This window comes from Podarcis gaigeae, assembly GCF_964106915.1.
Source record: "Podarcis gaigeae genome assembly, chromosome: 10".
Taxonomy (NCBI): Eukaryota; Metazoa; Chordata; class Lepidosauria; order Squamata; family Lacertidae; genus Podarcis; species Podarcis gaigeae.
In genome coordinates this window covers 69483872-69511531 of record NC_139686.1, presented here as the reverse complement: position 1 = coordinate 69511531, position 27660 = coordinate 69483872, and the positions used below count along the sequence as shown (strand labels likewise).

The following is a 27660-nucleotide window of genomic DNA, read 5'->3' as shown; positions in this document are numbered from 1 at the left end:
CTTCTTGTCTCCAGCGATCAAGGTGGTTGCTATGAAGCAGCCCAGATCCATATTGTTGCACTGGTGCAATGTCCTGGGTCAGTTCAAAACACCACTGCAGGCACAGGAAGCTAAGGCCCGAAAAAGACCCAATATGGAGACCAAATGGCCAAAATATTGGGAGATATTAGAAAAAGATGGAGACAATTGGAAATTGCAGAGTTTGGAGAAAATGAAAGATAAAGTGCGAGATTGGTTACACTACGCTCAGATTAAAGAAGTTTTTAAAAATGACAGAAAGCTAGGGTTCCAGGTGGAGAAATCGAAATTGGAAACTGAACTGTTAGAACCTAAGACTAAGATACTTTCAAGAATGTATAACTTGCTGCTAAAATGGAATACACAAGATGAAATGGTTAAATCGGCTATGATAAAGTGGGCACAGGACATTGGGTATAATATTATGTTTGAGGACTGGGAAAGGTTGTGGACCACCGGGTTGAACTTCACTGCATGTAATGCTTTGAAGGAAAATGTAATGAAAATGATATATAGATGGTACATGACCCCAGTTAAACTTGCCAAAATATACCATTTGTCTGATAACAAATGCTGGAAATGTAAAGGAGATGAAGGAACATTCTTTCACCTCTGGTGGACCTGCCCTAAAGTGAAGGCCTTCTGGGAAATGATATATAACGAGCTGAAAAAGGTATTTAAGTATACCTTCCCTAAGAAACCAGAGGCCTTCCTTCTGGGTATTGTCGGCCAGAGGGTGATAAAGAAGGACAGAACTTTTTTCTTGTATGCAACAATGGCAGCAAGGATACTCATCGCTAAGCATTGGAAAACTCAAGATCTACCCACACTGGAAGAATGGCAGATGCAACTGATAGACTATATGGAACTAGCTGAGATGACCGGCAGAATCCGAGACCTGGGTGAGGTTCAAGAAGACTGGAAGAAATTTAAGATTTATCTACAAAAACATTGTAATTTGGTTGAACCTTAAGAAGGATGCTAGATCATAAATAATTGTGCACCACTAAATTAGATGGAATTAGGATGATAAATGAGATTGAGGGAAATATAAATCTTTTGGAGAATTGTTGGAATATATTTAAATGAATGGGACATTAGAATGTAAACAAGACGATAAATTGCTGGTAAAAATTTATAATGATGCAAGTGGGAGCGGGAGACGTGAGGGAGTCCAAAGAAGCTTTGAAACTATGTTATGACACATGTTACATTGTTTATTATTCCTGCACCTGTATTTAAAAACTTTAATAAACATTTATAAAAAAAAAAACACCACTGCAAGCACAACTTCTGCCTCAGCAATTGCCTTGCTATAAGACTACCCAGTTGCTTTTTTCTGCTGCAGTGGCACAGAGAATTAGATGTCTAAGCTTCAACCTGAACTACACTCACATGCAAGTTCAATTAAAATCAAGTGAACCTGCTTTCAGGTGAATTGTAAAAAGACAGAGGTGTTGTGAACCTCACTGTCTTCCTTAGTAGTGGTAGATCTTTTAAGATGAATGAGAAAGCAACAGGCACAAAACAGGAAGCAAGCATTTGTTAACCTTATTTACTATATGCATATTTATTTATGCTTTTGATGTTTGCTAAACTGAAAAGCCTTGGGGAGCAAGGGGCATTGATTTAATCACAATGAACATTACTGGTACGGTAGTACTTGAAAATATAAATCTTTAGGGGAAGCTTCATCCTGAGGTGAATTGCAGCTTTGGGGGGGGGGGGTAATTGGGGCCACAACACAGGAAAAGTGTTAAGTCCCCTCCCTGCACAACTAATGTGTTCCTGTGAATATTGTAACAATATTACATGCATATATGTGCTAAAGTATGTTCTGAAGAATCCTGAAGCCACACTATTTTAGGGCTTAGTCTAGTAAGCACAGATACATAAATGGTATACCTGGGGCATATTGTTACCTTTATTTGGCCTCTTTTAGGTTCCTATGCTAATAAGTTGAGCCTGAGTCTCTGAGACTGATCAAGGACATGCATACTTAGGAATGTGTGGCACCACTTCCAATGGTAATTACTCCAAAGAAAGTGTACATAGGAATGCCTCACTTAGCACAATCCTATCATCCGGCAAAGCTGGTTAAAGCATTTTAAGATATGTGTTGTCACCCCTGTCCTAGGGCTACAGTAGCAGAATTGCCACAACTCTGCTAATGGAGGGACTGAGTATGGGAGGCACCAGAGCTGTGTCAAATGGGGAATGAGGTTGTGCTGGAATCCTTCTGGCAAAAGCTGAAGTACAAGCTGAAATACGCCCACTGAAATAACTGAAGAGCCCAAATGCATGCTTCCTCCACCTCTTCCTATTCTGCCCATGCGGCCACAATGGAACACAAGGATTCTGATCAACTCTGCTGCCAGCCACATCTCTCTTGCAGCAGTATATGATAAACCTTACACAAGGAGCCCATACTTTAGATGGCAGGGCACATGGATGGCTAGTCATATTGTGCATACTTATAGCACACAAGGAGGAACTCTGGGAATGTCAGAGACTGTCTGGACATTGAGGAGTGGTGGCTAGATACTGATGAGTGGACACCAGGAGAAGTGGGGGTTGGAGACTGATTTGGAAGAAGAGATCGGTGATCTGGGAGAGTCTGTAACAGCCAGGAGATGAGAGTCAGAGGCAGGAGAAGCTGCAGGTCAGAGAGTAAAGAACAGGGGCAGGAGGAGGGAGAAGAGTTCCTGCTTGTGCACAGCTCAAGTAGGGGCCTCTCTGTTGCTGCAACTGCTTCATCAGGTGCACATCTATGAGTAGGTGAAAGACACAGGACTGATAGACATGCCTTTTCCTAATTTATAAGTGTACTTTTGACAATAGTTAATTCCTCACTCTGGGCATTCCTTGCCGGACATGGCTGTGACAGGGGATGGGAAAGCTTGCTGTCAGGTCTGCCGCTAGGTCCCAGCTCACAGAGGACCAACGCCCAGTGGATATTATATACAAAAGTCTTTATTGAAGTTTAGTTTCCATTTCCAAGCTCTGGGCGCGCAGGCCCACGTCTTAACGCTAGACCGGCTAAGTCCCCTCTGACTCACTGCTCCACCCACACCAGTTTAAGATTCTAGCCTGGCTCCACCTCTTGCGCTGCTCTTTCCTGCGTTGGGTCCTTCTGCCCTCTGGGGTTCCCTCCTTCCTGGACTCCTCTGACGCGGAGCCTCCTGAGTCTTGCCCCTCCCTCCGGCGGGCTTTAGGACCTGGCTCCCTTCCCGGGCTCCCCGCTGTGCCGCGCTCCTGTACATTTGAACTTGGCGCGCGCGCCCAGCCGGTGACTTTCCTTCTGACCGTTTCCCCGCTTCCTGATGTGGGTGTTGCCAAACCTGACTCCTCTCCTCCCTCTGGTGGTGAGGACACTGGTCCCGACTCCTGGGACTCCCCCTCCCCACTGCGCTCTGGTGGAGACGCTGGCCCTGATCTCCAGCTGCTGTTCAGAGACTCCCCGCTGGCCCCTCCCTCTTGAGGTTTCTCCCTTGGAATCTCCCTTGCTCTGGCCACCGGCGCTCCCTTCTGTGAGTCCTCCGATTCGCTAGAGAGGCTTGTGGAATAACTCTGGCCACTGTCACTGCCTGCGCCCCCCTCGTACTCCTCCTCCTCACTCTCCATTTGCTCCCCCTCCTGTGTCTCTCCTTCTGAACCCCTGACATCCATCCCCCCCTCGAAGCCCCCCCTTCCCCCCTCCCCCTCTTCCGGTGCGGGTTCCGGGTGCTCCATTGTTGTAGGGGTGAGTCCAGGATACAGCTCGTCCCCTGAGGCTTGCAACCATCGAGATAAATCCGGGAAGTCCCCCATGGGCTCGTCGACGACGACCTCCTCCGCTTCCATCTCCTGCGCGGTGTGCTCGAAATCTGCGCTCGACCCCAAATCACCCAAGAGCCCTCCTCCCCCTGTTGTTTGATGGGGGTCCACCTCCCAGGGCCCCTTCGGCATGTCTCTGCGCCAGCCCACCTCGGGTTGGTCCTCCCACCAATAAGATCCCCCCGTGCCAAAACCTGAAAGTGATCCCTCCGGAGAGCTGCCTCCCGGAGCCGAGTCCTCAGCTGACGAGAAACCCCGGAAAGTGCTGGCCGAGAGTGTGGGTGTGAACAAACAATCCTCGAAAAAGCCCGCCGGCATAGGCTTGTGCGGGAAAAGTGTGTGGAATTCTTCCTTGAGCAACTGCTCTTCCACTGCGTAATCCGGCACCCACCTGTTGGCGCTGGCCGGGGTGTCCTCCGTGGCGAGAAGATATTCAATCCCGTCCTCCCCCCACCTTGAGTCTAAAATCTCAGTGGCTTCATTAAGTGGCTCCCCTTTCGGCGACCCCCCTTTTTTGGGCGCTTCTCTGAGCGGGTCTGGCGCCTTCCCCGGTGCTTGAAACCTGTGGGGCTCTCTGTAGGGCGTGAGCACTGATCTATGAAAGACCGGGTGCATTCTGGAACCCTCCGGGAGTGTCAACCGGAAGGCCACTGGGTTGATCTGCGCCTCTACTTGGTAAGGCCCTAGCTGCTTGTGCCCTAGTTTCTTCTTGGCTAACGATCTGGCTGGAACTGCTTGTGCTGCCAACCAGACCCAGTCTCCCACCTGGATGTCCTCCCCAACCCTCCTGTGTCGATCTGCCTGCACTTTGTAAGCCTGTTTTGCCAACTCTAACTGCCTCCTGAGCTGCTCGTGGATCTCCTGCAACTCCGCTGCCACTTCCTCTGCTCCCTGTGGCTCCCCCTCCCGCACTGTGTCCAGACCCGGGAAGGTTCTGGGATGCCTCCCGTAGTTGGCAAAAAATGGGGTCACCCCCGTGGACCCGTGCTTCGTGTTGTTGTAGGCAAACTCGGCCAACGGTAGATAGTCCACCCAGGTCGATGGCTGCTGGTTCGCGTAGCATCTCAGGTACTGCTGCATGATGGCGTTGACCCTTTCCGCCTGCCCGTTAGTTTGCGGGTGTCTCGCCGACGCCAGGCTGACCTTGACGTTCAGGAATCCCATCAGCTTTTGCCAGAAGTTGGAGATGAACTGGCGCCCCCGGTCGGACAAAATAGACCGTGGTAGGCCGTGCACCTTGAACACGTGGTCTATGAACATCTTAGCGGTCTGCTCGGCCGTGGCCACCTTCGCGCACGGAATGAAGTGGGCCATCTTGGTGAACAGGTCCACTACCACGAGCACTGCCGTCTTGCCCCTTGAGCTGGGTAGATCTGTGACAAAGTCCAGGGCTACCCTCTCCCACGGTACGAACGGTGTCTGTAGCGGTTCCAACAGGCCCGCCGGCGGCTGGTGCACAGGCTTAGCCCTTTGGCAGGTGTCGCACCTATTGACATAGTCCGCGACATCCCCCCGCATCTTAGGCCACCAAAAGTCTCTGGCTACTAAGTCCACCGTCTTCTCCTTGCCGAAGTGCCCCGCGCTGGGCGCGTCGTGCAGCTGTTGCAGGACCTTCGCGCGGAGGCTGTCTCCTGGTACGTAGAGGACTCCCTTGCGTAGGAGCAGGCCGTCTCGCACTTGGAATTCGTCGCCCCTCGCCTTGCCACTGCACACCTCCTCCATCTTGGCTCGGGCGAACGAGTCTGTTCGCAGCGCGCGGCGCACCGCGTCCAGGTCCACTGTGGCTGACGCGCATGCCCACGCCTGTGGTGTGAAAATGTGCTTGGCCGCCGCCGGTGCCTCTGCCTCCAGATACTGCGGTTTTCTGGACAGCGCGTCCGCCAAGACGTTGCTGTTTCCTGGGATGTACTCAATTCTGAAGTCGAAATCTGCAAAGAACTCCGCCCAGCGGATGTGTCGCTGGTTCAGGAACCTCGCCGTGCGCCAGTACTCCAAGTTCTTATGGTCTGTGCGGACCTGCACCGTGTGCTTGGCTCCGACGAGGAAGTGCCGCCACGCCTTGAAGGCTGCATGTATGGCCAGCAACTCCCTGTCCCAAATGGTGTAGTTCTGCTCCGCTTTGCTGAGTTTTCTGGAGTAGAAAGCGCACGGCCTCCAGTCCCCCTGGTGGTCTTGCTGCAACAGAACGGCTCCCACGGCCCTGTCTGAGGCGTCCGTCTCCACTCTCATGGGCCTGCTGGGATTTACGTGCAGTAGGTTCTCTTCGGAAGCGAAGAGCTGCTTGAGCTTCTGAAAGGACTGCTCTGCCTGCTCCGTCCAGATGAACCTCTTCTTCTTGGAACTGAGGGTGTCGGTGATGGCCGCTGTCTGCATGGCGAAACCCTTGATGAACTTGCGATAAAAGTTGGCAAAACCGACAAACCTCTGTACTTCCTTCCTATTGCGTGGGCTCTTCCAATCCAGTACTGCACGTACCTTGGCACCGTCCATAGCCAGTCCCTTGTCGGACAGTTTGTAGCCCAAGAAATCCACCTCCGTCTTGTCGAACTGGCACTTCTCCAGCTTGGCGTACAGCCTGTGCTCCCGCAGCCTCTGCAGAACTTCCCTAACATCTCTCTCGTGAGCCTCCGGCGATTCCGAGAAGATTAGGATGTCATCCAGGAAGCAGACGCACTTCTTGTAGAGGAGACCCGCCAAGACATGATGCATGAAGGCTTGAAAGCAGTGGGAACCATTTTTTAATCCAAAAGGCATAACTCTGTATTCATAAGTGCCCAGCGGCGTAAACATGGTTGTTTTCCACTCGTCGCCTTCCCGTACGCGAATGAGATTGTACGCTCCGCGCAGATCCAACTTGGTAAAGATGCGACCCTTCCTCACCGTCGCCAGCAGGTCATCGATCTTGGGCATAGGGAATGCTGAGGGCTTGGTCTTGAGGTTCAAGAAGCGGAAATCAACGACCAGCCTCTTTTGGGGCGTGTCCCGCTTCTTTACAAAGAACACGGGACTGCCTCCTGCCGCCTTGGACTCCCGGATGAATCCCCGCTTCAGGTTGTGATCTATGAACTCCCTGAGCTCTTGCAATTCATCCTCAGACATGGAGTACAGTTTCCCCGTCGGGAGCGTCGCCCCGGGCAGGAGGTCGATCTTGCAGTCGTAGGGTCTGTGGGGTGGCAGCTTATCCGCCTCTTTCTCGCAGAAGACCTCCAAAAACTCCTTGTATTTGTTAGGCACCGCTTGCAACATGCCCAAGTTCAGCTGTGGTCCATCCTCGTGCCCCTCATCTTCCAAGTCCGCCAGGATGCAGTGTTCTGCGCAGTAAGAGGAGCCGAAGGTCAGTTGCCGCTGGTACCAAGCTAATGCCGGGCTGTGCCTATCCAGCCAACTCATTCCCAACACTATGGGCGTGTCTGACAGGCGGGTGACGTTGAAGCTGATGACCTCACGGTGGTTTCCAATGCGCATCACCATTGGCGGCGTCTGCTGTAGCACTTGCCCTCCCAGTAGCTCCCTGCCGTCCACTGTGACGACTTTCAGAGGTACCGCCGCTGGCAGAAGGGCTATGCCATGTTGCTGGAGGAACTGCATGTCTATAAAATCTGCATTGCTCCCCGAGTCTACGGTGATGGGAATTTCCACCAGTAGCCCATTGGGGAGCTGAAGGGATGCGGTGAGCTGCACTACTGGTTTGGGTGGGAGGGGGTCGGTGGGCTGTAAGATCCCTGGGGATTGCTTCACTGACTTGTCTGGCTGGTCCCCAGAGACGCCATCTCCAGCCAGACAGTGGAGTTTTCCTGCTGCGACTCCCTCTGCTGAATTGCGTCTGTTACTGTCGCTGCGGCTGCAGTATGCTTGTGAAACCGCTGGGGACACTCTTCTGCCATATGCTGAGCACTGTCGCAGATGTAGCACTTCCTGGTTCCTCTAGGAGGCTTCATCTTGACTGCTCCCGGAGTTAGGGCTCCGACTGTGGAGTGAGCCTTAGCACCACCTATCTCCATCGGCTCCTCTCCCCCTCCCAGCGGAGGCATGGATCGAGCGCGCGCCGCCTCCTTGGGGAAGGGAGGCAGTCCTTTCGCTGGCGTGCGTCCCAAATGCCCTTCCTCCCTGCCCCAAGGGCGTCCTTCCAACCGAACCCCAATGGAGAGTGCCCGTTCCACCACTTCCTTGGTGGTTTGGGGTCTTCCCCCCCTTGCGATCTCATCTTTCACAGCTCCGCTCAACCCCTCCCAGAACAGGTCTCTGACGGCAGGCGATTCTTTCTCCCAGGCTAGTACATTCACCAATCCGAAAAAACGTGCATGATATTGCCTCACAGTGGCTTTACCTTGTCTTAGTCCGTGAATCTCCCTCCTAGCGATATCCACATCAATCTCAGATAAAAAACACGCATCCATCACTTTAATGAAGGCAGCCGCATTTTGGAGGGCTGGATCCTTGTCTCTCCATAGATTGCGCAGCCACGATTTTGCCTCCCCCCGCAAATGCGAAATAATAAATCCCACTTTCTCTCCCTCATTTTTAAAGTCTTTGTCAAGCAGCTGCAATGTATAAATCACATCTGCTCTGAAGTTAGGATACTCCTGCAGGTCCCCATTGAAGTGAGATACCAGGCTCCCTCCTCTGTTTCCCAGCCCAATCCCTTCTGGTCTGGTGGCTGGTAGCCTCTGTGTACTTAGGACTTCTAACCTGGTTCGCAGATCCTGGCAGGCAGCAGCTGCTTCCTGTTCTTTCTTTCTGGAAGCCGCAATTTCTGCAGTCAACTGCGTCACTGCGTTTTGCAAACTCGCTATCCTCTCTTCGGTAGTCATTTCCCTGTTTTTCGTGAGCTCGCGAAGCACCAATCTTCACCCCTCGCTGCTTTCCCGCACTCCACGAGGTTGCAAAATTGGTGAAAATGGTGAGGGGACTTGTCCCGACTCCTGGGACTCCCCCTCCCCACTGCGCTCTGGTGGAGACGCTGGCCCTGATCTCCAGCTGCTGTTCAGAGACTCCCCGCTGGCCCCTCCCTCTTGAGGTTTCTCCCTTGGAATCTCCCTTGCTCTGGCCACCGGCGCTCCCTTCTGTGAGTCCTCCGATTCGCTAGAGAGGCTTGTGGAATAACTCTGGCCACTGTCACTGCCTGCGCCCCCCTCGTACTCCTCCTCCTCACTCTCCATTTGCTCCCCCTCCTGTGTCTCTCCTTCTGAACCCCTGACACTTGCGAAAAGGACTTCGGCACAAAAGACAAGCATGATTCCAGCCACTTTCTTGTTACCTTGAGGCCACTGGTTTCTGTTCACTTTAGTGGAATTTAGTTCAAACTGCAGTTATTTAATAGAAAAGGAAGCACTATTTAGAATACTGCATAGAAAGAGTCCATATTTCATACTTATTCACTCTGCTTCTAAATAAGCAAAAAAGCCCCAAATGTTGTGACCTTTCCTCAGAGGGAAGTAGCTCCAGCACCTTTCGTTATGGTTGCCCTTTTCTGAACATTTCCAACTCTACAATGCCTTTTTTGAAGTGTGGTGATCTGAACTGAGCACAGTATTCTGTCCTGATTCATGAGGATTCATTGATGATGACCAAGTGGAGTGGTAGTCCCAGAGAGACATGAAAACAAAGCAAGGCAGGATCAGCACCTTGGAGAGGGACCTATTTGGATTTCAGGACCACAGCTAGTCATCCTACTAGTCACTAATAGTTGTCTCAGCAGTGCCCTGGAACAGCTGCCAAAGCTTTATAGTATGGATTAGGTATTGATTGATGTGAGGCCCTGCCCCTGAATGCTGCATCTGACCAGTCAAAGAGCTGGCATATTCCTTTGCTGCCCTAGGGTTTCAAGTTTTGGGGAAATCTCTCTTGATCCCCTGAGGTGTCTGTGAAACAATCCTTGCAGTCTGATAGCAGAGGTCTTTCCACAGAGGTGCAGGCTCTGTTGATCATGGCTCCACATGGAATGGACCAGGAAGTCGATCCAAAATACAACATATTGACCTATGTAGCTGAACAGTTCTCTCTCTCTCTCTCTCTCTCTCTCTCACACACACACACACACACACTTCATGAAATCATTTTGGACTTACCAAAGCCAAAAGCACTGGACCCGCCAATACTCTGTGAAGCCTGAACACTGGTTGATGTGTAGAGTCCCGTGACCAATAAGCCATCAAAAAAGGTACTCGTTGAAATAGTCACTGAAATGAAAGAAATTTTTTAAAATGTAAAAGATTATCAATTTTAAGTGAAAGATTTCACCACCCTTCTTTGCTCAAGCCAGTTATCTAGGACCAAGGTTGTTGCTAAAAGGCCTTTCACTATGTGGGCAATCCATGTTGCAGGGAGGAACTTTTAAATATCTCTTCTGTGTGACCAAATCTAAATACATGGGGTACTGAATAGCCCTGGAGATAGTGGACAATGACGTGAGAATTCTCCATGTGTTTAGAGTGTCATTTGCAATGCTGCTTCCCAGCACATAGGATTACCAGCAGAGGGAAGGCAGACATGGACAATAAATGACCTTTTAACTGGTCCTTAGATATATTCATAGCCAACCTTCTTCCACGCCTTTTAATGAGTGCTGATCATGAATAACCAGCTTTTTATTTGGCAGCAACAACTCATTTCCCAAACTATGAAGCCATTCAGTTTCAAATGTAGGGTTTGACATAAACTGTAAGTAAATACTTAAAAGTCAGTTTGTATTCCTCACAAATTCATAGGCACAATTGGAATAACAGCCCAAAATTTATTCATAGTGGGTTAATACTATATACACGTTATGTGACAAAGATGGCTGATGCACATACACAGGTATGTTCTATAACAGTGTGGACCATATACACATGTTTTTAAACTGAACATACATCTGATTAGGCCAAAGCCCCTGGATATGTGTTCACAGGTGTCAACACTGCCACAAACAACACTGGTGGAAATATGGCAATTATGTGTGCCAAATAACATGAAAAGCTGCACCGAGTGACTCTAAATGAAGTGGAAATGATTTGAGCAGGGTTGCTTCCCACATTAACCTAAATAGGAGTGTCAGTAATGGAGAGACAGAAATCCATTGAAGGGTCCACACAATTCTGCCTACCATGAATGCACAACTGCTAGCATACATATGCTCATACATGCATAGAATTCTTCACATGTTACAAAGAAATGTATGTCAGTCAGAGCTTTCCTCCTCACAACCCTACTTACAGCTTTGTCAGAAACTTTCCAAATATTTATGTTAAATAAAAAGCTATTTTCAGCTGAGCACTCCTAATTTATTTATATCTCTTTCTCTGTGTCTCCTCACCCCCTCAAATTGTACAATCTTGAGAAAGACAACCATGCTTAAATTATTTGTCATCTTTAATGAATCAGAAATAATTTTTATACTTAATGAGCTTTCTATCATGAAATGCTGCACACTAAGCATTACAGCAGCAAGATTTTAAAGTAGCAATGAAAGGTCACTCAGCTCACTGTTTCTGAAAGGCGCTGCTTGCCAAGAAAGGCTAAAACTTTGTTATGATGTAAAAAAACCCGAACCCTTCAGTTCGGAAATGCAAATGTTATATCTTTAGTAAAACAAAGGACATGCTTGCAGCATATTACCATGGCCTTTTACACAGTACTATATCTGCATGGTTAATAATACAATAATACTGTGTCATTTTGATGTATTTTACACAACAATCTGAATGCGAAGTAGAGTATTAAGCTGTTAAGTCTTAAATATTTGTAAGTGAGATAAAATGAAAAAGACCAACATAACCCACTGGGCAGATTATAAGCATTATTTGGCATTTAGGCACCTGTTACTATTTTTCTGACATAATTTAGAGCTAAGAAATGGAACTCTAAATTACTTGAGCCATATGGCACTCAGAATTTTTGAAGCACTTCTTTCTGAACATTCATCTTAAACATGTCTGCTTGACATTTTTATCATCAGATATTACTAGTTCAAATATACTAATATGCTTAAATGGCCTCGGCTGAGAAAGGCCAAAATTATTCACTGCTGCTCTTCTCCATTACGTAAAAGCATGGCAGATTAGCAGCATTATTCTCTATGTCTCGCTGTCTGCAGCAATGGCCTTGAACTGTTAAAACCATTTTTACAGCACTACATGTCTACTCAGAAGTAAGTCCTGCTGAGTTCTGTGAGATTTGTCCCATGGGATGTCTGTATAGAATTGCAGTCTCTGCTGATATTCTCCAGAACCAACATACTTCCAGCATTCCTAATCACAGCATTTGTGCCTCAAAGCTTGCCTGGGACCATATACCATGTTTTCAATGCACCTTGTCCTAAGAATTTATGAACGGATACAGCAAGCCTTAGAGACAAATTCAGAACTGGGATGCAGTATGATAATTTGCTCACAGCATTTTAAGTCATAGGTAGCTTGGGTGATACAACTGATCAAAGAGCCCTTTTCAAACTCAATATCCTCCTTTATTCCATGGAAGAGAATGTGAAAACATCACTAATTTGTTGCTTCTAGAGAATTCTAGAGAAATACTATTTTAAACTCCAATGTGAGCACCAATGTAAGCCATGCAGAACTTATGAATCTTACTACTATACTGTTTGAAATTCTAGGTGAAGTAACATCCTGGGTTGCAAATTGAAGCTTTATAGTATACAAGACAATTGTCTCTTAGGAGGTTGGTATTATTTTGAGGCCAACTGTCCATTTTGTCTAAGCTGTTATTGAAAATGTGCATACATTTTATAGGTACATCAGACTTAGAAGAGGAAATTTATTGTGCTAATATCAACATTTTCCCTGGTCTCCACCCTCCTTGTGGTATTAATTACTGTATGTCCCAACATCATGGAGGGAGGGGGGAAGCATCATTGTCATGCTGTAAACAAAATGAAAATATAAGTATTGTAATGAGACCAAAATGGAAAAAAGAGGGGTAAATTGATATAAACACCTGCATAACAAAAAGAAGGTAGAGCCGATCCTAGTCTGAGTTGTGATGTTAACGGGTTAAGAACATGATGAAGAGCCTTATTGAATCAAGCCAAAAGCTCACCTGGTCAAGAATCACAGTGGCCAACTAAAAGTCTGTAAAAAGCCCCCAAGCAGGACTTGAGTACAACAGTGTCCTCTCAATTCTGATTCCCAGCAACTGGTATTCAGAGGCACACTGTGGAGGCTGAACATAGTCTTTATGGCTAGTGCCCATTGATAACCCTATTTTTTTAAAAGACATCCAGGGTATTGTCCATTATTACATCTTGTGAAGAAGAAGAAGAAGAGAAGAAGAGTTTGGATTTGATATCCCGCTTTATCACTACCCGAAGGAGTCTCAAAGCGGCTAACATTCTCCTTTCCCTTCCTCCCCCACAACAAACACTCTCTGAGGTGAGTGGGGCTGAGAGACTTCAGAGAAGTGTGACTAGCCCAAGGTCACCCAGCAGCTGCACGTGGAGGAGCGTAGATGCGAACCCGGTTCCCCAGATTACAAGTCTATCGCTCTTAACCACTACACCGCACTGGCTCTGAAGGTGCATTCCATAGAAACAGCACTTCCCTTTGCCTGTCTGAATCTTGCAACATGCAACTTCTTCATTGGACAACCTCAGGCTTTCGTATTATGAGGGAGGGAGAAAAATGTATCTCTGTCCACTTTCTCCACACTCTCTTATGCGCTCTTTTTCTTTCCCATAGGGAAGTTGTCCCAACCCCTTGACAATTTTGGTTGCCCTTTTCTGAACCTTTCCAAGCTTGCGATATTCCTTTCAACTGTGGTGACCAGAACCTCATGCGGTACTCTATACAGTGTGGTCCCACCATAGATTTCTGTAACAGGATTATGGTTTGGTAGTTTTATTATCAATCCCTTTTCTAATGATCCCTAACATTCAAGTCACAATTTTTCACAGTTGCCACACACTGGGTCAACATCTTAATCAAGCTGCCCACTAACTGAAGCACATTTGCCGTTTTGCATCACCCAGTTTGGAGTGATCTTAACTTGTGTCTTAACTTTAAGAAACAGCTAAACAGACAGAATATACTGTATTACAGTCTCATCTGGGCTGTAACATTTAGGACTACAGCTATGGGACTGCATATTAGGATGCTTCCCTGATATTTTGTGGGGGGTTTTAATTTCACACAGTTGAATCTAGTATGCCAGGAAGAAAGGCTCCATCTTAGCTTCAAATTTTTGTTGAGCAGGAACTGCAGAAAAGGCAATCGCCTCACTGACAGATGAAACCTGGAGAAGACTTGCCACAGAATGCAGGCATATATTTCTGCCTGTACAGGAGTGATGAGCCATGGTCAAGGTGTAAAGAGGAGGAAATCACATGCAGTTCATTGGATTGGTGAGGACCACGGTGCAGGCAGATGCACAGCATAACCTCTGAATGCTTACCGCACGCTGCCGCTCAGCTGGTAGGCTGCCCAGAAGGGAAGCAGCAGGAGTAGCAGCAGGGGTTCCTGATCCGATTTCGTCTCCTAAAACCCAGGGAGACTAATGTGACGAAGTCACTGGACCAGTGATTTCACAGGGAAAAGGCTACAGCCTCTCATAGCAAACCTTTTGCATAGTTGGGAAGACTACATTAATGGTTACCATCTTTCCCCTTTGTTTTCTTACCCCAGGTGGGCAGACACAGCATTTTTACTAGCAAAAAATTGTTTCTTCTACTGTATTGATTTCTTTATATATGTAAATAAGACATGTCATTAGAATTGCAGCACCTTCTTTATTAATTGGTCCCCTTTCTAAAAGGATATTCAAGGTGTAAAAACCAATAAAAATTACAAGAGATAAAGTGAACAAACAATTAAAAATAGAATACCTAATAAAAATACAGATATAACAGTAGCAGCAGAAACTTAAAACAGGAGGAAATGACAGCCTAGAACAGGCAAACCTCATCCCTGCAGATGTTTGGGACTACAATTCCCAATTCCCATCATCCCTGATCACTGGTCCTGTTAGCTAGGGATGATGGGAATCCCAAACATCTGGAGGGCTGGAGTTTGCCTATGCCTGGCCTGGAACAACCAGATCACAGTTGTTTTCAAAAGTTAGAAACAAGTCAAGAATTAAGTAACTGAAGGGACCTTCTGAATAAACATGCCTGAACATGCCAGTAGAAATAAATTAGATTAGGGGCCCAATGCACATCTCTATAGAGGGCATTTCGTAACATGGGTGCCACTGATTTAGTAATAACCACTAAATGGGAGAGAGTTCTTGGTAACCACAATCAATACACCTAATCTGATCACTTCCTAACAAAAAGGCATTTGTATCTCAGAGTCTTGTTCTCTTTACTTTCCCATCTGTAGTATTACTAGAACTTAGGAATGATACAAAATGTTCCTTAAGGAAATATAGAGACCGAATCTCCCTGCCAGAATGCACTTGCCTACAATTAACAGGGAGGCCTTGTTGGTGGCATCACTTCTGGCTGTTGTTTGGTTGGCACTTACCCATCACACACACACACATCCAATGGCACCATTGAAAAAAAAATATTATGAGCTACTGACAAATTTAAAAGAAAACCCAGCTAAGTGAAAGGACCTTGTCTGAGCAAGGCAAGACTTGCCAGATTCATTTATAACTGAAGTCTTCAAGATGCACGTAAGGCCCAGTCTTGGCTTGAAGTATGTCCCACAATTTCCATGGGGATTATTTCCTAATAAGATAGTACTAAGTACAAAGCCTATTTTTTCCAGAAGCAAAAATATATGTGGTCTAAGTGGAATTATATGGTCTGTTTTACTCTTGAAAGGAGGCAAGCGGTTATTGTGTGGTAGACCACACAAGCTATGTTTAAGTGAGAAAAAGTGTGGTCACTGGCACTCCACGACAAATTTAGAGCCTTGTTGCCTTTTTCTGAACTTGCACCAAGTCATGTAAACAAAGAAAGTCTTCATAAAACAGAAGCCTACTATGATAAACTCTCTCTTGTCCTGGGTCTATCATTTTTGTTTTCACTGGACGGGACAGAAGACTGTTCTTAGACATGCAACTAGAATTCATATTTGAAATTGTTGCATAATGACTGGTTCCTACACTTAGTTTCTTCTTCTTCTTCTTTCACAAAGCACAATATTTCCACATACCATAAGGACTCTGCCCATGTTAGTGAAATGGTTGAATAAGCTATCTGCTATCTTTTCATCAGTAACTCAGAGTACACAAACTATTAGCAATTTAAAAATATCTAGTTTGGTTAGCACCATTCAAGATGCATTTTAAAGAAAAACAATATCACAATTGTAAATAATTATGAATCCTGGAGCTGTTCTACTAAATATGCTAGGATTTTTAAATACTGTAAAAATCATTAACTTCAAATTGTTACAATTAACTTTTCATCAATGTAATCCAGGAACAGCATCACAAATTTAGTGACCTCTGTTTTAAATCTAATCTCATTGCTCATGCCTTTCAGATTTATGTGTGGCTGGCTGCTTGATACCCATACATGAAATTTTCATACTGTTGGCACCGCTCTAAATAAATTATTAAAAGGATATGAATATGAGTGTTGTGTTTAGATTTTCAGTATTGTTTTGTAAATCCCTTTTATTCGCTTGCCCTCATAAAAAGAAACTGCTGTAAACATAAACAGCAATGGCATTTTAAGCCCACAACCATCCCACCTACTAAGGATACAATCATCTTTGTCTTCTGAAAATTATAAATGCTTGCAAGACTTGTGTCTTATTTTTAGATTAGGAAAGTGTGTGAGCTAAACATAGGCTTCTGAGCATATTGACCTCAGTTTAGAAATATATAAATCCTCTTACCAAACGAATTATGATTATATTAAGCAAATGGAGTTGAAAACTGTTATAGCGACATTAGAAATTAAAGAAACATCTACATATTAAAAAATTGATGTGCAGAATGCTTTTGCAAATATTCATGCTAAATGAAGAGACTCAGAGCTGCAAATCAACAAAGAAGACTGCCAATAAGAATATATATTTTTTCCTACATTATATTTAAAAATATAATAAAATAATATTTTCATTTCTATACAAACCTGTTATATCACAGAAGAACAGCATGTTGGCCACTGAGGGTTCTAAAAAGAATATTCCAGAAAAATCTTTCCTAGTTCGTATGTTTTAAGAACATGTGGTAGCCAGTGATGCTACCAAACTGGTCAGTTTGGAGGTTGAATCTGAACAGGACTAGATGAGAGGCTGCAAGATGCCAGGGGCTAACATAGAAGATGATATAATCACAGGCCAATTGCTTTCAGATAAAATAGGCTACAACTTTATTGATTACAGATGTAAGTAGGTCTTGGCATAAGCATTGGGTGTGTACCATGAATCACCCAACCCGACTGCTGGTTGATTATTGAGTAGGGTTTATCCCAGGTTAAAAATCAGCCCATGGAACACATCAAATAGGGGCAATCCCTCTAAGATCAACATTTGGGGAGTGTGTGTCATGGCCCGTCAGCCCCCATCTGGGCATCAGGATGGAAGCACACACTCAGGAACCTCTTTATGGGGAGTAAGGTTCCCAATCCCCCTGTCTGCCTTGACTAAGGATACAACCCAATGCCTTATCCACCATCCGTGGAAGTCCCAGAAGCCAAGTGAACTGGACTCTGGGCAGGAGGCACAGCTTGGCTTTATAACCAAAGAGCAGACCTGAGAGAAATAGTTTCCTCCCAGGTCCACTCTGAAGTCCCACCCTCCTGGCTCACCAGTGATTGGACAGAATCACGGAGAACCATTGGAAGCCTGTGCAACCATTGGGGAAGGAAATGATGTTCTCCCTGGCAATCTGGGAAACCAGCGCCTGCCGCTGCCCCATCCAAGATGTTGATTCCAAGTTAATTTGCAGTTTGTGTGCATCCATGTTCAGCATGACTGAACATAACTTCCCTTCTTTATTTCACAGTATAATATACTCAGACATAGGTCACAATTAATTCAGTGGGACTTACTTTTAATTAACAGGAAGGATTGGTCTACCACAACACTTGCTGCAGTGTTATTTCCTCTTCCTGCACTGGCCTTCAATGCCACCAGCAGCCGTAGCCACTCACTTTGGCTTTATCCCACGGTAAAGAGGATAAAAGGTGCAGCAGAGTGTAAACACAGGTAGGGTTAAATCCCATGAAATCAGCCAATCAAAGAAGGGCATGTAGTGATGCACAATGATGCAACACACACACACACTGTGACAGCAAAATACACACAAAACATTCTGAAGTCATGTTTTTTAATGTGCGTGCACAAAAATCAAAGTCATGGGATCTCAGAAAAATTGTAAATGTTTGAGATAAATGATGAGAACTTATGTTCTTTAACAAAGCTACAGTGGTGCCCCGCAAGACGAACGCCTCGCAAGATGGAAAACACGCTAGACGAAAGGGTTTTCTGTTTTGGAGGCGCTTCGTAAAACGAATTTCCCTATGCGCTTGCTTCGCAAGACGAAAATGTCTTGCGAGTTCCTGCGGGGTTTTTCCCCTCCCCCCTTTTCCTAAGCCCTAAGCCGCTTATCAGCTGATCCGCTGATAAGCCGCTTATCAGCTGATCCGCTAAAAGCCGCTAAACCGCTAATAGCGCTAATCCGCTAAGTTGTCCATGGGCTTGCTTCGCAAGATGAAAAAACCACTATACGAAGAGCCTCACGGAACGGATTAATTTCGTCTTGCGAGGCACCACTGTAGCTTGTTCATGAATCTGGTGTATGTCAAATTACAGTTTGAGCCACTTCAGAAATTACATGAATGTACTTCTGGTGCTAAGGGATGCAGGTGGCACTGTGGTCTAAACCACAGAGACTAGGGCTTGCTGATCAGAAGGTCGGCGGTTCGAATCCCCATAACGGTGTGAGCTCCCGTTGTTCAGTCCCAACTCCTGCCCACCTAGCAGTTCGAAAGCACGTCAAAGTGGAAGTAGATAAATAGGTACCGCTCCAGCATTTCCATGTGCTGTTCCGGTTCGACAGAAGCAGCTTAGTCATGCTGCCCACATGACCCGGAAGCTGTCTGTGGACACATGCTGGCTTCCTCGGCTTATAGACCGAGATGAGCGCTGCAACCCCAGAGTTGTTCACAACTGGACCTAATGGTTGAGGTACCTTTACCTTTACCTTTTACATCTTGTGCAATGTGCAAAGCAGGAACTGGCAATGAAATCTGTGATACTTCTACCACCTAGAATTAGCACACCTTTCTCATGATTTCCTGGGGAGCGCAAAAGGAGAAAATATGAATAAATCATGCCATTCTGTTGGCAGAAGTCTGTAATATCTGAATCCATCCTTGACTGATGTGGCAACGTTATATTTTATTTTAGAAATGTGTATGTTTTAAGTCATGTCGTTTGTATGTTTCGATTGATGAAATGAGTTAGGGGTAAGGTCTTGCTGGGAAGGTGTAGTTCACCAACATCTGGAAGACAAAGTCTCCCCAACCTGCCCTAGACTTTTTCTTCTGACCCTCAGAGGAGCTTTTTCACGGGACATAGGGGGTTGAAGTGGGGGAGGATTCCTTAGCAATGAACATACTCCCAAGGGCTCACACAGCATCACACACTGAACTACCCAAAGTTGGGTTCTCCATCACATTGTTGCTGCAGCAAAACAGCTCCTTGTTCTCTTGATTTAATAGGTTTAACAGGAGAAGGTACATCCTAAATACAGAGAGAGGTACTGTACATGTGGCCCTATCTGTACTGATCTGCAAATGGACCCTGATCACTTTTTTGTTTGTTTCAGTTTGCTTTTGTTGAAGTATGAGTGCTGGGATTTTAATATGCTGCTTTTTTTAAAGATATGGAATGCTGCTTTTATGTGTTGTAATGGCTTTTTTATTTTTTATTTTGTGAGCTTTCTTGGGTGGGCTGTGCCCTTAAAAAAAGAAACTGTCTCTTTCTCTCTCCCTCAGGCTGAAAGGAGGAGACGGAACAGAGGAAATATATTTTATTCTTGCTCTAATTTATATTACTTTACCTTGTACCCTAATTTATTGAACTGTCTGGGTGTGTGAGCTGCAATATGTATGCAAAGAGCTCCAGGTTGTTATGGCTTTTGCACTGCTCTATCTAGCTAGAAGAAGCTGATCTGAATGTAAGTTCCTTTTACACGTGGTCCACTCACTGCATCATAAATGAAAAGGACATCCTGGCCACACAGAGGCACCATGAGTGCATTGAAGTGCATATGAGATACTGTACCAAGGCATCATTTCTGTGGCATGGAAGTTGATAAGAACCCTGAACAGGTGGCTCACTGCTAGCATGATGTGGGATACAATAAGCTCTGTCAAAGGGCATGAGACTTATTCTACTTCCACAAGGCAAATTGTGCACACCAGTGACACACAACAATCGTTTTACAAAAGGGACACCACGCCAGCTGTTTGGTCTGGTCACAAAGCAATTTGTAGCAAAATAATACAAGGACCACCCATGGTTTCTAATTTAGTTAAATGATAATCATCACTGCATCCTATGTAACACTGCAGTGTTCTAGAAACTTGTAGTGGACTCATTTAAAAGCAAGTTGGAGCAAACAGACATTTCAAGGGGCGGGGGAATACAGTCATACGGAAATGTTCTGCTCTTAACAGAAATGCTTAGTACTGTATCTTGAGAAATAAGCATGCAAACTCCCACATATATATATATATATATATATATATATATATATATATATATACTGTTTTGTTCCTGCTGATAACTTTAAAAATACAGAGCTTCTGAATAACTTGATTGCATAAAGGGCCAACACAGTATTAGGTTCTCTGTGTTGGAAATGTCTATTACTGAATTATTACTCAGTCTGTCAGCCCTGACAGGTGGCTAAGCTTGAACTCAACTTTCTTAGGCAAGATGTTTGACAGCCCTATTACATTAAGTCCCCTCACTGAAGATGCCAGGGGCTAAACCTGTGACTTTGTACATGCAGAACATGAGCCAGCAGACCTAAGCCACATAATTTGCAAAAAATAAAATAAAAAATTAAAGGATAAATTCCTAAAAAATGAAAAAATACCTCTTAAACTAAACAATGGGCTCTATCTTTATTGAGAAATTTCTGGTTATAACATTCTAATGGAAAGGTTGTCATGGCAAATAACAAAATAAATCCACAGAAGGCTAAAACAGTGGTTGGCAGGCTCAGTGACCTGAAAGGACTGGGTTCACCAGTCAATGACAGGTTCAACCTCCCCTAGTTACACAGCCTGTAGCGTTAGAGTGAGTCTGGATTTGATATAAGCCATGGAACCTTCAGGTAGGAGCAGCAGCAGCAGCCAGTATAAAAGGCTGCAAGCTATTCTTCCATCTAGCACAATTATGCATTTGTAACTATGAGGCTGGATGATTGTTGTGGGCTTATTCCAAGTCTTGGATAGCTTCAGATGGTGCAGAATGTGTGCTCCATCTCCCAACACAAGAAGTCATTATAGCATCAAGTTCCACATACAAATGAATGTGCCGGTTAAGTTTGTAGCCTCTAAATATGGGGTAAACCAGCTGGTCCAGGCCCAGTTGTTGGTGCTGTCACAAGATGCTGCTGAATCCTTAAAGGGTCAGTGGTACTTCCCCATTTGTGGAATGAGGTGAGTCTGTCTCCTCTACAACCGACCTTCCAGAGGAATTAAAAACATTTTCATTAGCAGCAGCATGCCTGCTATCGGCATAGAACTGAAAAGCATCAGCACATCAGCGTATTTCTCATTGGGAACAGAATATATGTTCAACTGCTGTATCAGAAAAATTAACAAAGCAATAACGTGCATCAAATAATACAAATGATGTACGTGGTTTTTCTGAAATATGACATCCTTTTATATAACTGTGAGGAATGGCAACCACCCAAAAGCACAGATTGGACTTCGGTCCCTCCCGGAGGGGTGGGGGGTAAGTTGGAATTTTGTTTTTGTATCTTTTTACCTTTTTGGTAATAGTTGTTATATATTGGGAATCAAGAAAACCCAGATATTTGATGGCTTTTATTTGTATTGTTTTACTACTATAGTGTTTACTGCCTTTGGCTCCTTGATGAGATGGAAATTTATTACATAAACAAATAAACATACACACACCATGGATATGACTGAGCAAGACCTTTCCTAGACCTGGGGCTCTGTTTAGATGCATGTGCGCGCGCGCACACACACACACGTGTACATGAGTGTGCTTCCTTATCTGACAAAACCACTGCCACCACCAATGTGCCCCAAACACCAGGGCACTGGAGATAGAGGCAGAGGCATGGAGCCAGCAAGGCACTGTGGCAGGTGGAAGTGGGAGAGTCCAGTATGTGGGGAATACGCAGGAAGAGAAGGAGCAACAGCTGCAGAAGCCGTTCACTGGCTAGTTGCATGGGAAATATTTAACTGCTTCCTGGCATTTCCCCCCGTCTGACTCCACATATCCTAAACAGTGCTGCACAAGGAGCAGGAGCAAATATTTGAGTAAGAAGGCCTGGATGACAACCATATGTCAGGAATGCTCTGATGGTGTTTCCTGCTTGGCAGAGGGTTGGACTCGATGGCCCTTGTGGTCTCTTCCAACTCTATGATTCTATGATTCTATGACTAGAACTGTGCAACAAGAGCAGCTACTAGATACTGAGGTGTCCAAAAGGAGCTGTGTTGACAGTGTTCGGTATGGGAACCGCCCCCCCCCCCAAGGAACTGTCACTATTGTACTGCCAAGTGGTAAGGAAAACCTTATTATTCCTCTGATCATGCTGCCACATGGCAGGGCAATATAGCTTACCAAGTACTTGCATATATACCATGATAACATTGCCACTTGGCAAATGGGCACCTGAATTTACCCACTGTGCCAATGGCGAAAACCCTTGTTTCCCTACAGATCCCTAATTTTGAATTCCCGTTTCTTTTTAACATGGCATACACATTCTTATATACAGTTTGCTTAAACGGCATTGTGAATTATTCAATGGCTTCCCTCCTTTCAAAGATATTTGACGACATTTCATATTGCAATCAGGACATATACTGAATCATATTTAAGACTTAAGGATAACTACATATAAACATAAAATCTTGTTGAATCCAATATGGGTCAAATAGGTCATGTGAACTGGCGCTTAAATTCTCCCAAGCTTGGATGCAAGGACAACTGCAGGAATATATAGTGTTACTGGCTTTGTGGGGAAAAAATGCTGTGATGGCTTGGCTAGAATGCTGATACTGTAGTTCACTGTTTTATGCATAAATTCAGGCTGACAGAAAGCTCGTCCAAATCCCAAAGGACACAATTAGTATGAAGAAGTACCTGGCATGACAGAAGGTGACATTCAACATGCCAACATGTATTACAAGATTTTAGTAAGGTTCTTTTTAAAAAAAAAAAGAAAAAGAAAAAGAAAAACCCACCGCAATTATTTGCTAGAACAAATGTTCTATTACTTTCCCTTTGGTCAGGCTATTTTATTTATTTTTAAAAGAATCAACGTGCAGATTTCTTAAATGCATTGGCTGGAATCATTGTATCACTAGTATGCAAATTTAGCCAGGATACCCAAAAGCTACGCACCTGTTTTACAAAATCAGAAATAATTATTGACTAAAACAAATAAATGCATTTCTATAAAGCCTGTGTTGTAACATCTGAGAGGAAGGGTGAGCAACATGCAGTCAGCGTAATATCAAACAGCCCAGCCTTAAATATAAGCAGTAATGGGCTTGAAAATGTCATAGCAAAGTGTCAAAAGATAGAAGGAGAGGATAAACAAAACACAAGTTGACATCTCTGCTATACACACAGGGTCCTTGTCATCATTAAGAATGACATTAAAAAAAACTAATTTTAATCACTCTTCTTTGGGAACAAAACCAAGCTACAGAAGCTGTTGTTCAACTTGAAGCATGGTTTAAAAAGTTACTTTATGCTTTTTTTAAAAAAAAAGAGAAGCATCTCAAAGGCAGTCAAAGTAGGTAAAGGTAAAAAAAAAAAAAAAAAAAGGAAAAAGGACCCCAGGATGGAAATCTCATCTCAGCTTTCAGGCTCAGGGAGCCGGCATTTGTCCACAGATAGCTTCCTGGCTCATGTGGCCAGCATGACTAAACCGCTTCTGGTGCAACAGGACACGATGACGAAAGCCAGAGCACATGGAAATGTCGTTTACCTTTCCCACCACAGTGGTACCTATTTGTCTACTTGCACTGGTGTACTTTCAAACTGCTAGGTTAGCAGAAGCTGGGACAGAGCAACAGGAGTTCACCCCATCACAAAGATTTAACAAATTGTATTAAATTAAATAAATTTGGTTTGATTTGTATTAATTTGGAAAACTAATAAAAAATAATTTTAAAAAGATGTAAATTAATACTTACATGATACTATTCAATATTTTATATTTACACATATTTATTAATAATATATGTAAATGATAAATAATAATAGAACAGCTATTAAACAAGACATTCAGACATTGCCCTTCCTGAATGAATAAAATCTGCCAGTTCCAAAGAAATAGGTCCAGAGGATTTTGTGATGGGTCCCTTTAAAGTCTGATTATTAGTATATATATTTTTAAGGATCAGTCAATAACTTTTTGAATTTTATGAAGAGTTGAGTGAAATTCGCAGGCATAGTAGCCCTTCTCAGGGGATGAATACTGCCAAATTTAATAAATATAGCTGCAGTGGTGTTTTGTTTTGTTTTGTTTTCAATGGCAGCCTTTACAGTTTTGCGGTGATTTTTAAAAAGATGCACTTAATCTCATATTGTTTTCTGGGCAAATTGTATGAAAATAGCATATGTCAAAGAGGTGCCTGTAAGTAAGCTAAGTGCAAAGTTTCAGAAGAATAGGTGTGCAGGGTTTTGGGCTAGGCAACTTAAAAGTTGATTATTATTTTTTGGTGTGTGTGGAGGGATTCAATTCTCCCCCAGTAGTTTTGTGCACAGTGATTTTAGAATGAAAATGGCATACAGTATATCATACAGATTCCTCTAGGAAAGCAAACCTGCAAATCTTCAGAAGGACAAATGCAGGGGCCAAGGAGTTGCAATAAATGGAGTCAGGCAGCTTCAGACTTATATTCTGGTTCACACAACTAGGTGCAAAGCTGTCATGACAAGATTTTTTTTTTAAAAAAAAACCACTTGCTCAAAATATTTGAAAATGGATCTTGGATTAATGAGGGTCATGCGCCCCAGTCCTGAACAAATATGCTTCAAAATAAATACCCATTATTTTAGCTGAACTTATTTCCAAGCTTCAATTAACAAAATCCATTGACAATCAAATGCTATACTATATGTATTTGATAATTACAACGTAAGTAATTTAAAAGGTGGTGGGGTGGGTTTTTTTGTATCTGTAAATCTTGTCATCTAAATGTAAATTTATACACAACAACAGTGGAGCTACATTGAGGGCTCTGTCAAAATAGCTCAACACGGTTCAAACCAGCATTTAACAGAACTTTAAAGAATCACAGGAAGTGGTATTTTCAGCAGCAACTTTAATATTTAATTCCACATTATGTCCCATGATGCAACAAACAATAAAAGGGTAATTTCAAATATAAGTGTTAACCTACAGCAAAAGGCACAAAGCATTAAGCAGGACATGAACATAAAAGTAAATAAAAGCTATGCATTCTTTGCCACGCCATTTAGCTTATATCATATCCAATCAGGCAAAATACAGTATATCAAACTTTTATGAGCTGCTAAAAAATATACTGAATTAATCAGATCCTGCACATTAAAAAACTAAATATTTCATGGCAGCGTGTCTTCAGTAGAAAAGAGTTATTAAACTTCGGCATATTTCTGTTATAAAATTTATCTGAGCTTTTCTCAGGGATAACTTTTGAACTGTTATTATTGGATTTGGCCTGGATTATATTTTAATGACAGAAATGGTGCAGCCGCAATGCTTAGCACTTTCAGCACAGATGAGAAAAATGGAAGATGTTTAGCAAATATTATGGTGTAATCCTATCGGAGGCATCAGTGGCAGAGTGTAAGCGGGTGGAGCCTGGGGTGGGTGAGTGAGGCATGCCCCTCAGGGGGCCACAACCTCTCTCCGCCCCCAGGTGAGGCTTGACCCAGGGTTGGTAGTGCCGGGGCTGGGTGCCTCGCAAGAAGCGGCCCCTCTCTGCCCCTGGGTCAGGCTCATAGCTGTCAACCTTCCCTTTTTTTGTGGGAAATTCCCTTATTCCAGCGCCGTTTCCCACTGCTTCCCGCTGCTATCCCGGATTGTTAGATATCCCGTAGACTGTCTCTGAGACAGGTGAGGCTGCTGATCCCTTATTTTCAAATTTGAAAGTTGACAGCTATGGTCAGACTTCCTCATGACCTGGGAGTGGAGCTGTGGCTGGTGGCGTTGGGCTCCGATGAGAAGGGCTGTTGTGGGGGTGCCTGGTCACGCCCCTTCAAAAAAATGCACCTGGGGCCACAGCTCCTCGGCCCCCCCCCAATGCTACACCACTGGCCGACATTCCTCTTGAGTGAGAAAAAATCACTCCTAAATTCTGTGCCCCTGGAGCCCAGAAATATGCTGACATAGCAAATCCACACCAGCATAGCAACAGTCTTCCACAGGTAGAAGCTAACAGCAGAATTCCTATGCCAGTAGGACATGCCAAGGAGCAAAAAAGCTAGCAGATTTGGGTATGGCAGGGAGAAAGGAAGCTTCTGCTTACCTGAAATATACCTACTTGAACCTTAAGATCTTCTTCAGAGGCACAGCAGCCAACTCCTAGGGGCTGAGGTCTATTCGGTGCACCCAATAAAATGTCTAGCAAGCCTCTCCAAATTTTTAAAAGTTTTAGGAGCTGCCTCCAATGTTCAGCAGAAACTGAGATCAGTTGCGGGGGAAGCACCTGAAATATCCACTGTGTGTATTCAAGCCCTTGTTTGCACCTATGGGCACTCTGAAATCTACCCATTACATCTGAAATCAGGCATCCTAAATATCAAGTGAAAATGTAATATTTTTAACACGTACAGCAGCTGTAAATGAACGCATAAAACCAACACAAGTTCTTAGCCGTGGCTTATCTGTTAAATGCATCTTTCTTTAACGTTCAAGGTTATGGAAATAATGCCAGTAGAACAATTGTAGAGTATATTGGAAAGGCAGGTGTTGCGCTTCATTGTTATGCAAAAAAACTCCTTACATTTTCTATAGCAACTGCAGCTGTCTTTGTATAACAATTATCTTTCTGATTAGCGAGTGAAACAACCAGCAGTTGACTAGTTTACTAGTTCAGCTTAAGAGATGAGATATATATTTAGAATAATGCAACTTGGAATTTTTTATAACACTGGTAGAAAACAAGACTGCACCTCTGAGATATTGCAAACTGCATTCTGGCAGGACAGTCCTTTGGTTTTGCTATGCCAGCAGCCTGCTCAGGTTTCCATGGACTAAATTTATCACAATTTAGTCATATTTGAGTCAGAGTATGATTTCAGATGTGGAAAAGTCAGTAATGTTTGTCTATACTTAACTTACAAACTATGTGTTCCATTTGCTGGAGTCATTTGACACTTTGGCAAAATATTAGTGTGGGGGTTTTTCATTATTATATAAATTGTCACTGAAAGCAAGTAAGGTTTTCGGGAACTGTCCTACTCCTGTTCTCACTGCGCCCAACCTGATCCTTACTGAAAGCCCATCATCAAGGCATGTGTGCAATAACCTTTGCCTCCCACTCATAATCTCCAGCAACTAATATTCAGGGGCCTGCCGCTACCAGAGGCAATTATGTTCCCCTTTCAAACCTGTCCAAATTGGTGGAAATAACTATATTTTGCTGTACTGAATTCCCTAGTTTAACTGGACAATCTGCAAAAAAGTGCCTCTTTTTGTCTTTTCCATTAT

The 27660-nt window shown here is 44.2% G+C and overlaps 1 protein-coding gene across 2 annotated transcripts in view; it reads right to left on the bottom strand.

The window, feature by feature from the left end:
* Positions 1-27660, bottom strand: part of RELN (reelin) — a 311282-nt gene that overhangs the window by 263034 nt on the left and 20588 nt on the right. For both annotated transcript variants that reach the window (XM_083701222.1, XM_083701221.1), the window contains exon 2: positions 9903-10013. In XM_083701222.1, the coding sequence (XP_083557348.1) occupies positions 9903-10013 (111 nt within the window). The remainder of the gene's footprint in view (positions 1-9902; positions 10014-27660) is intronic.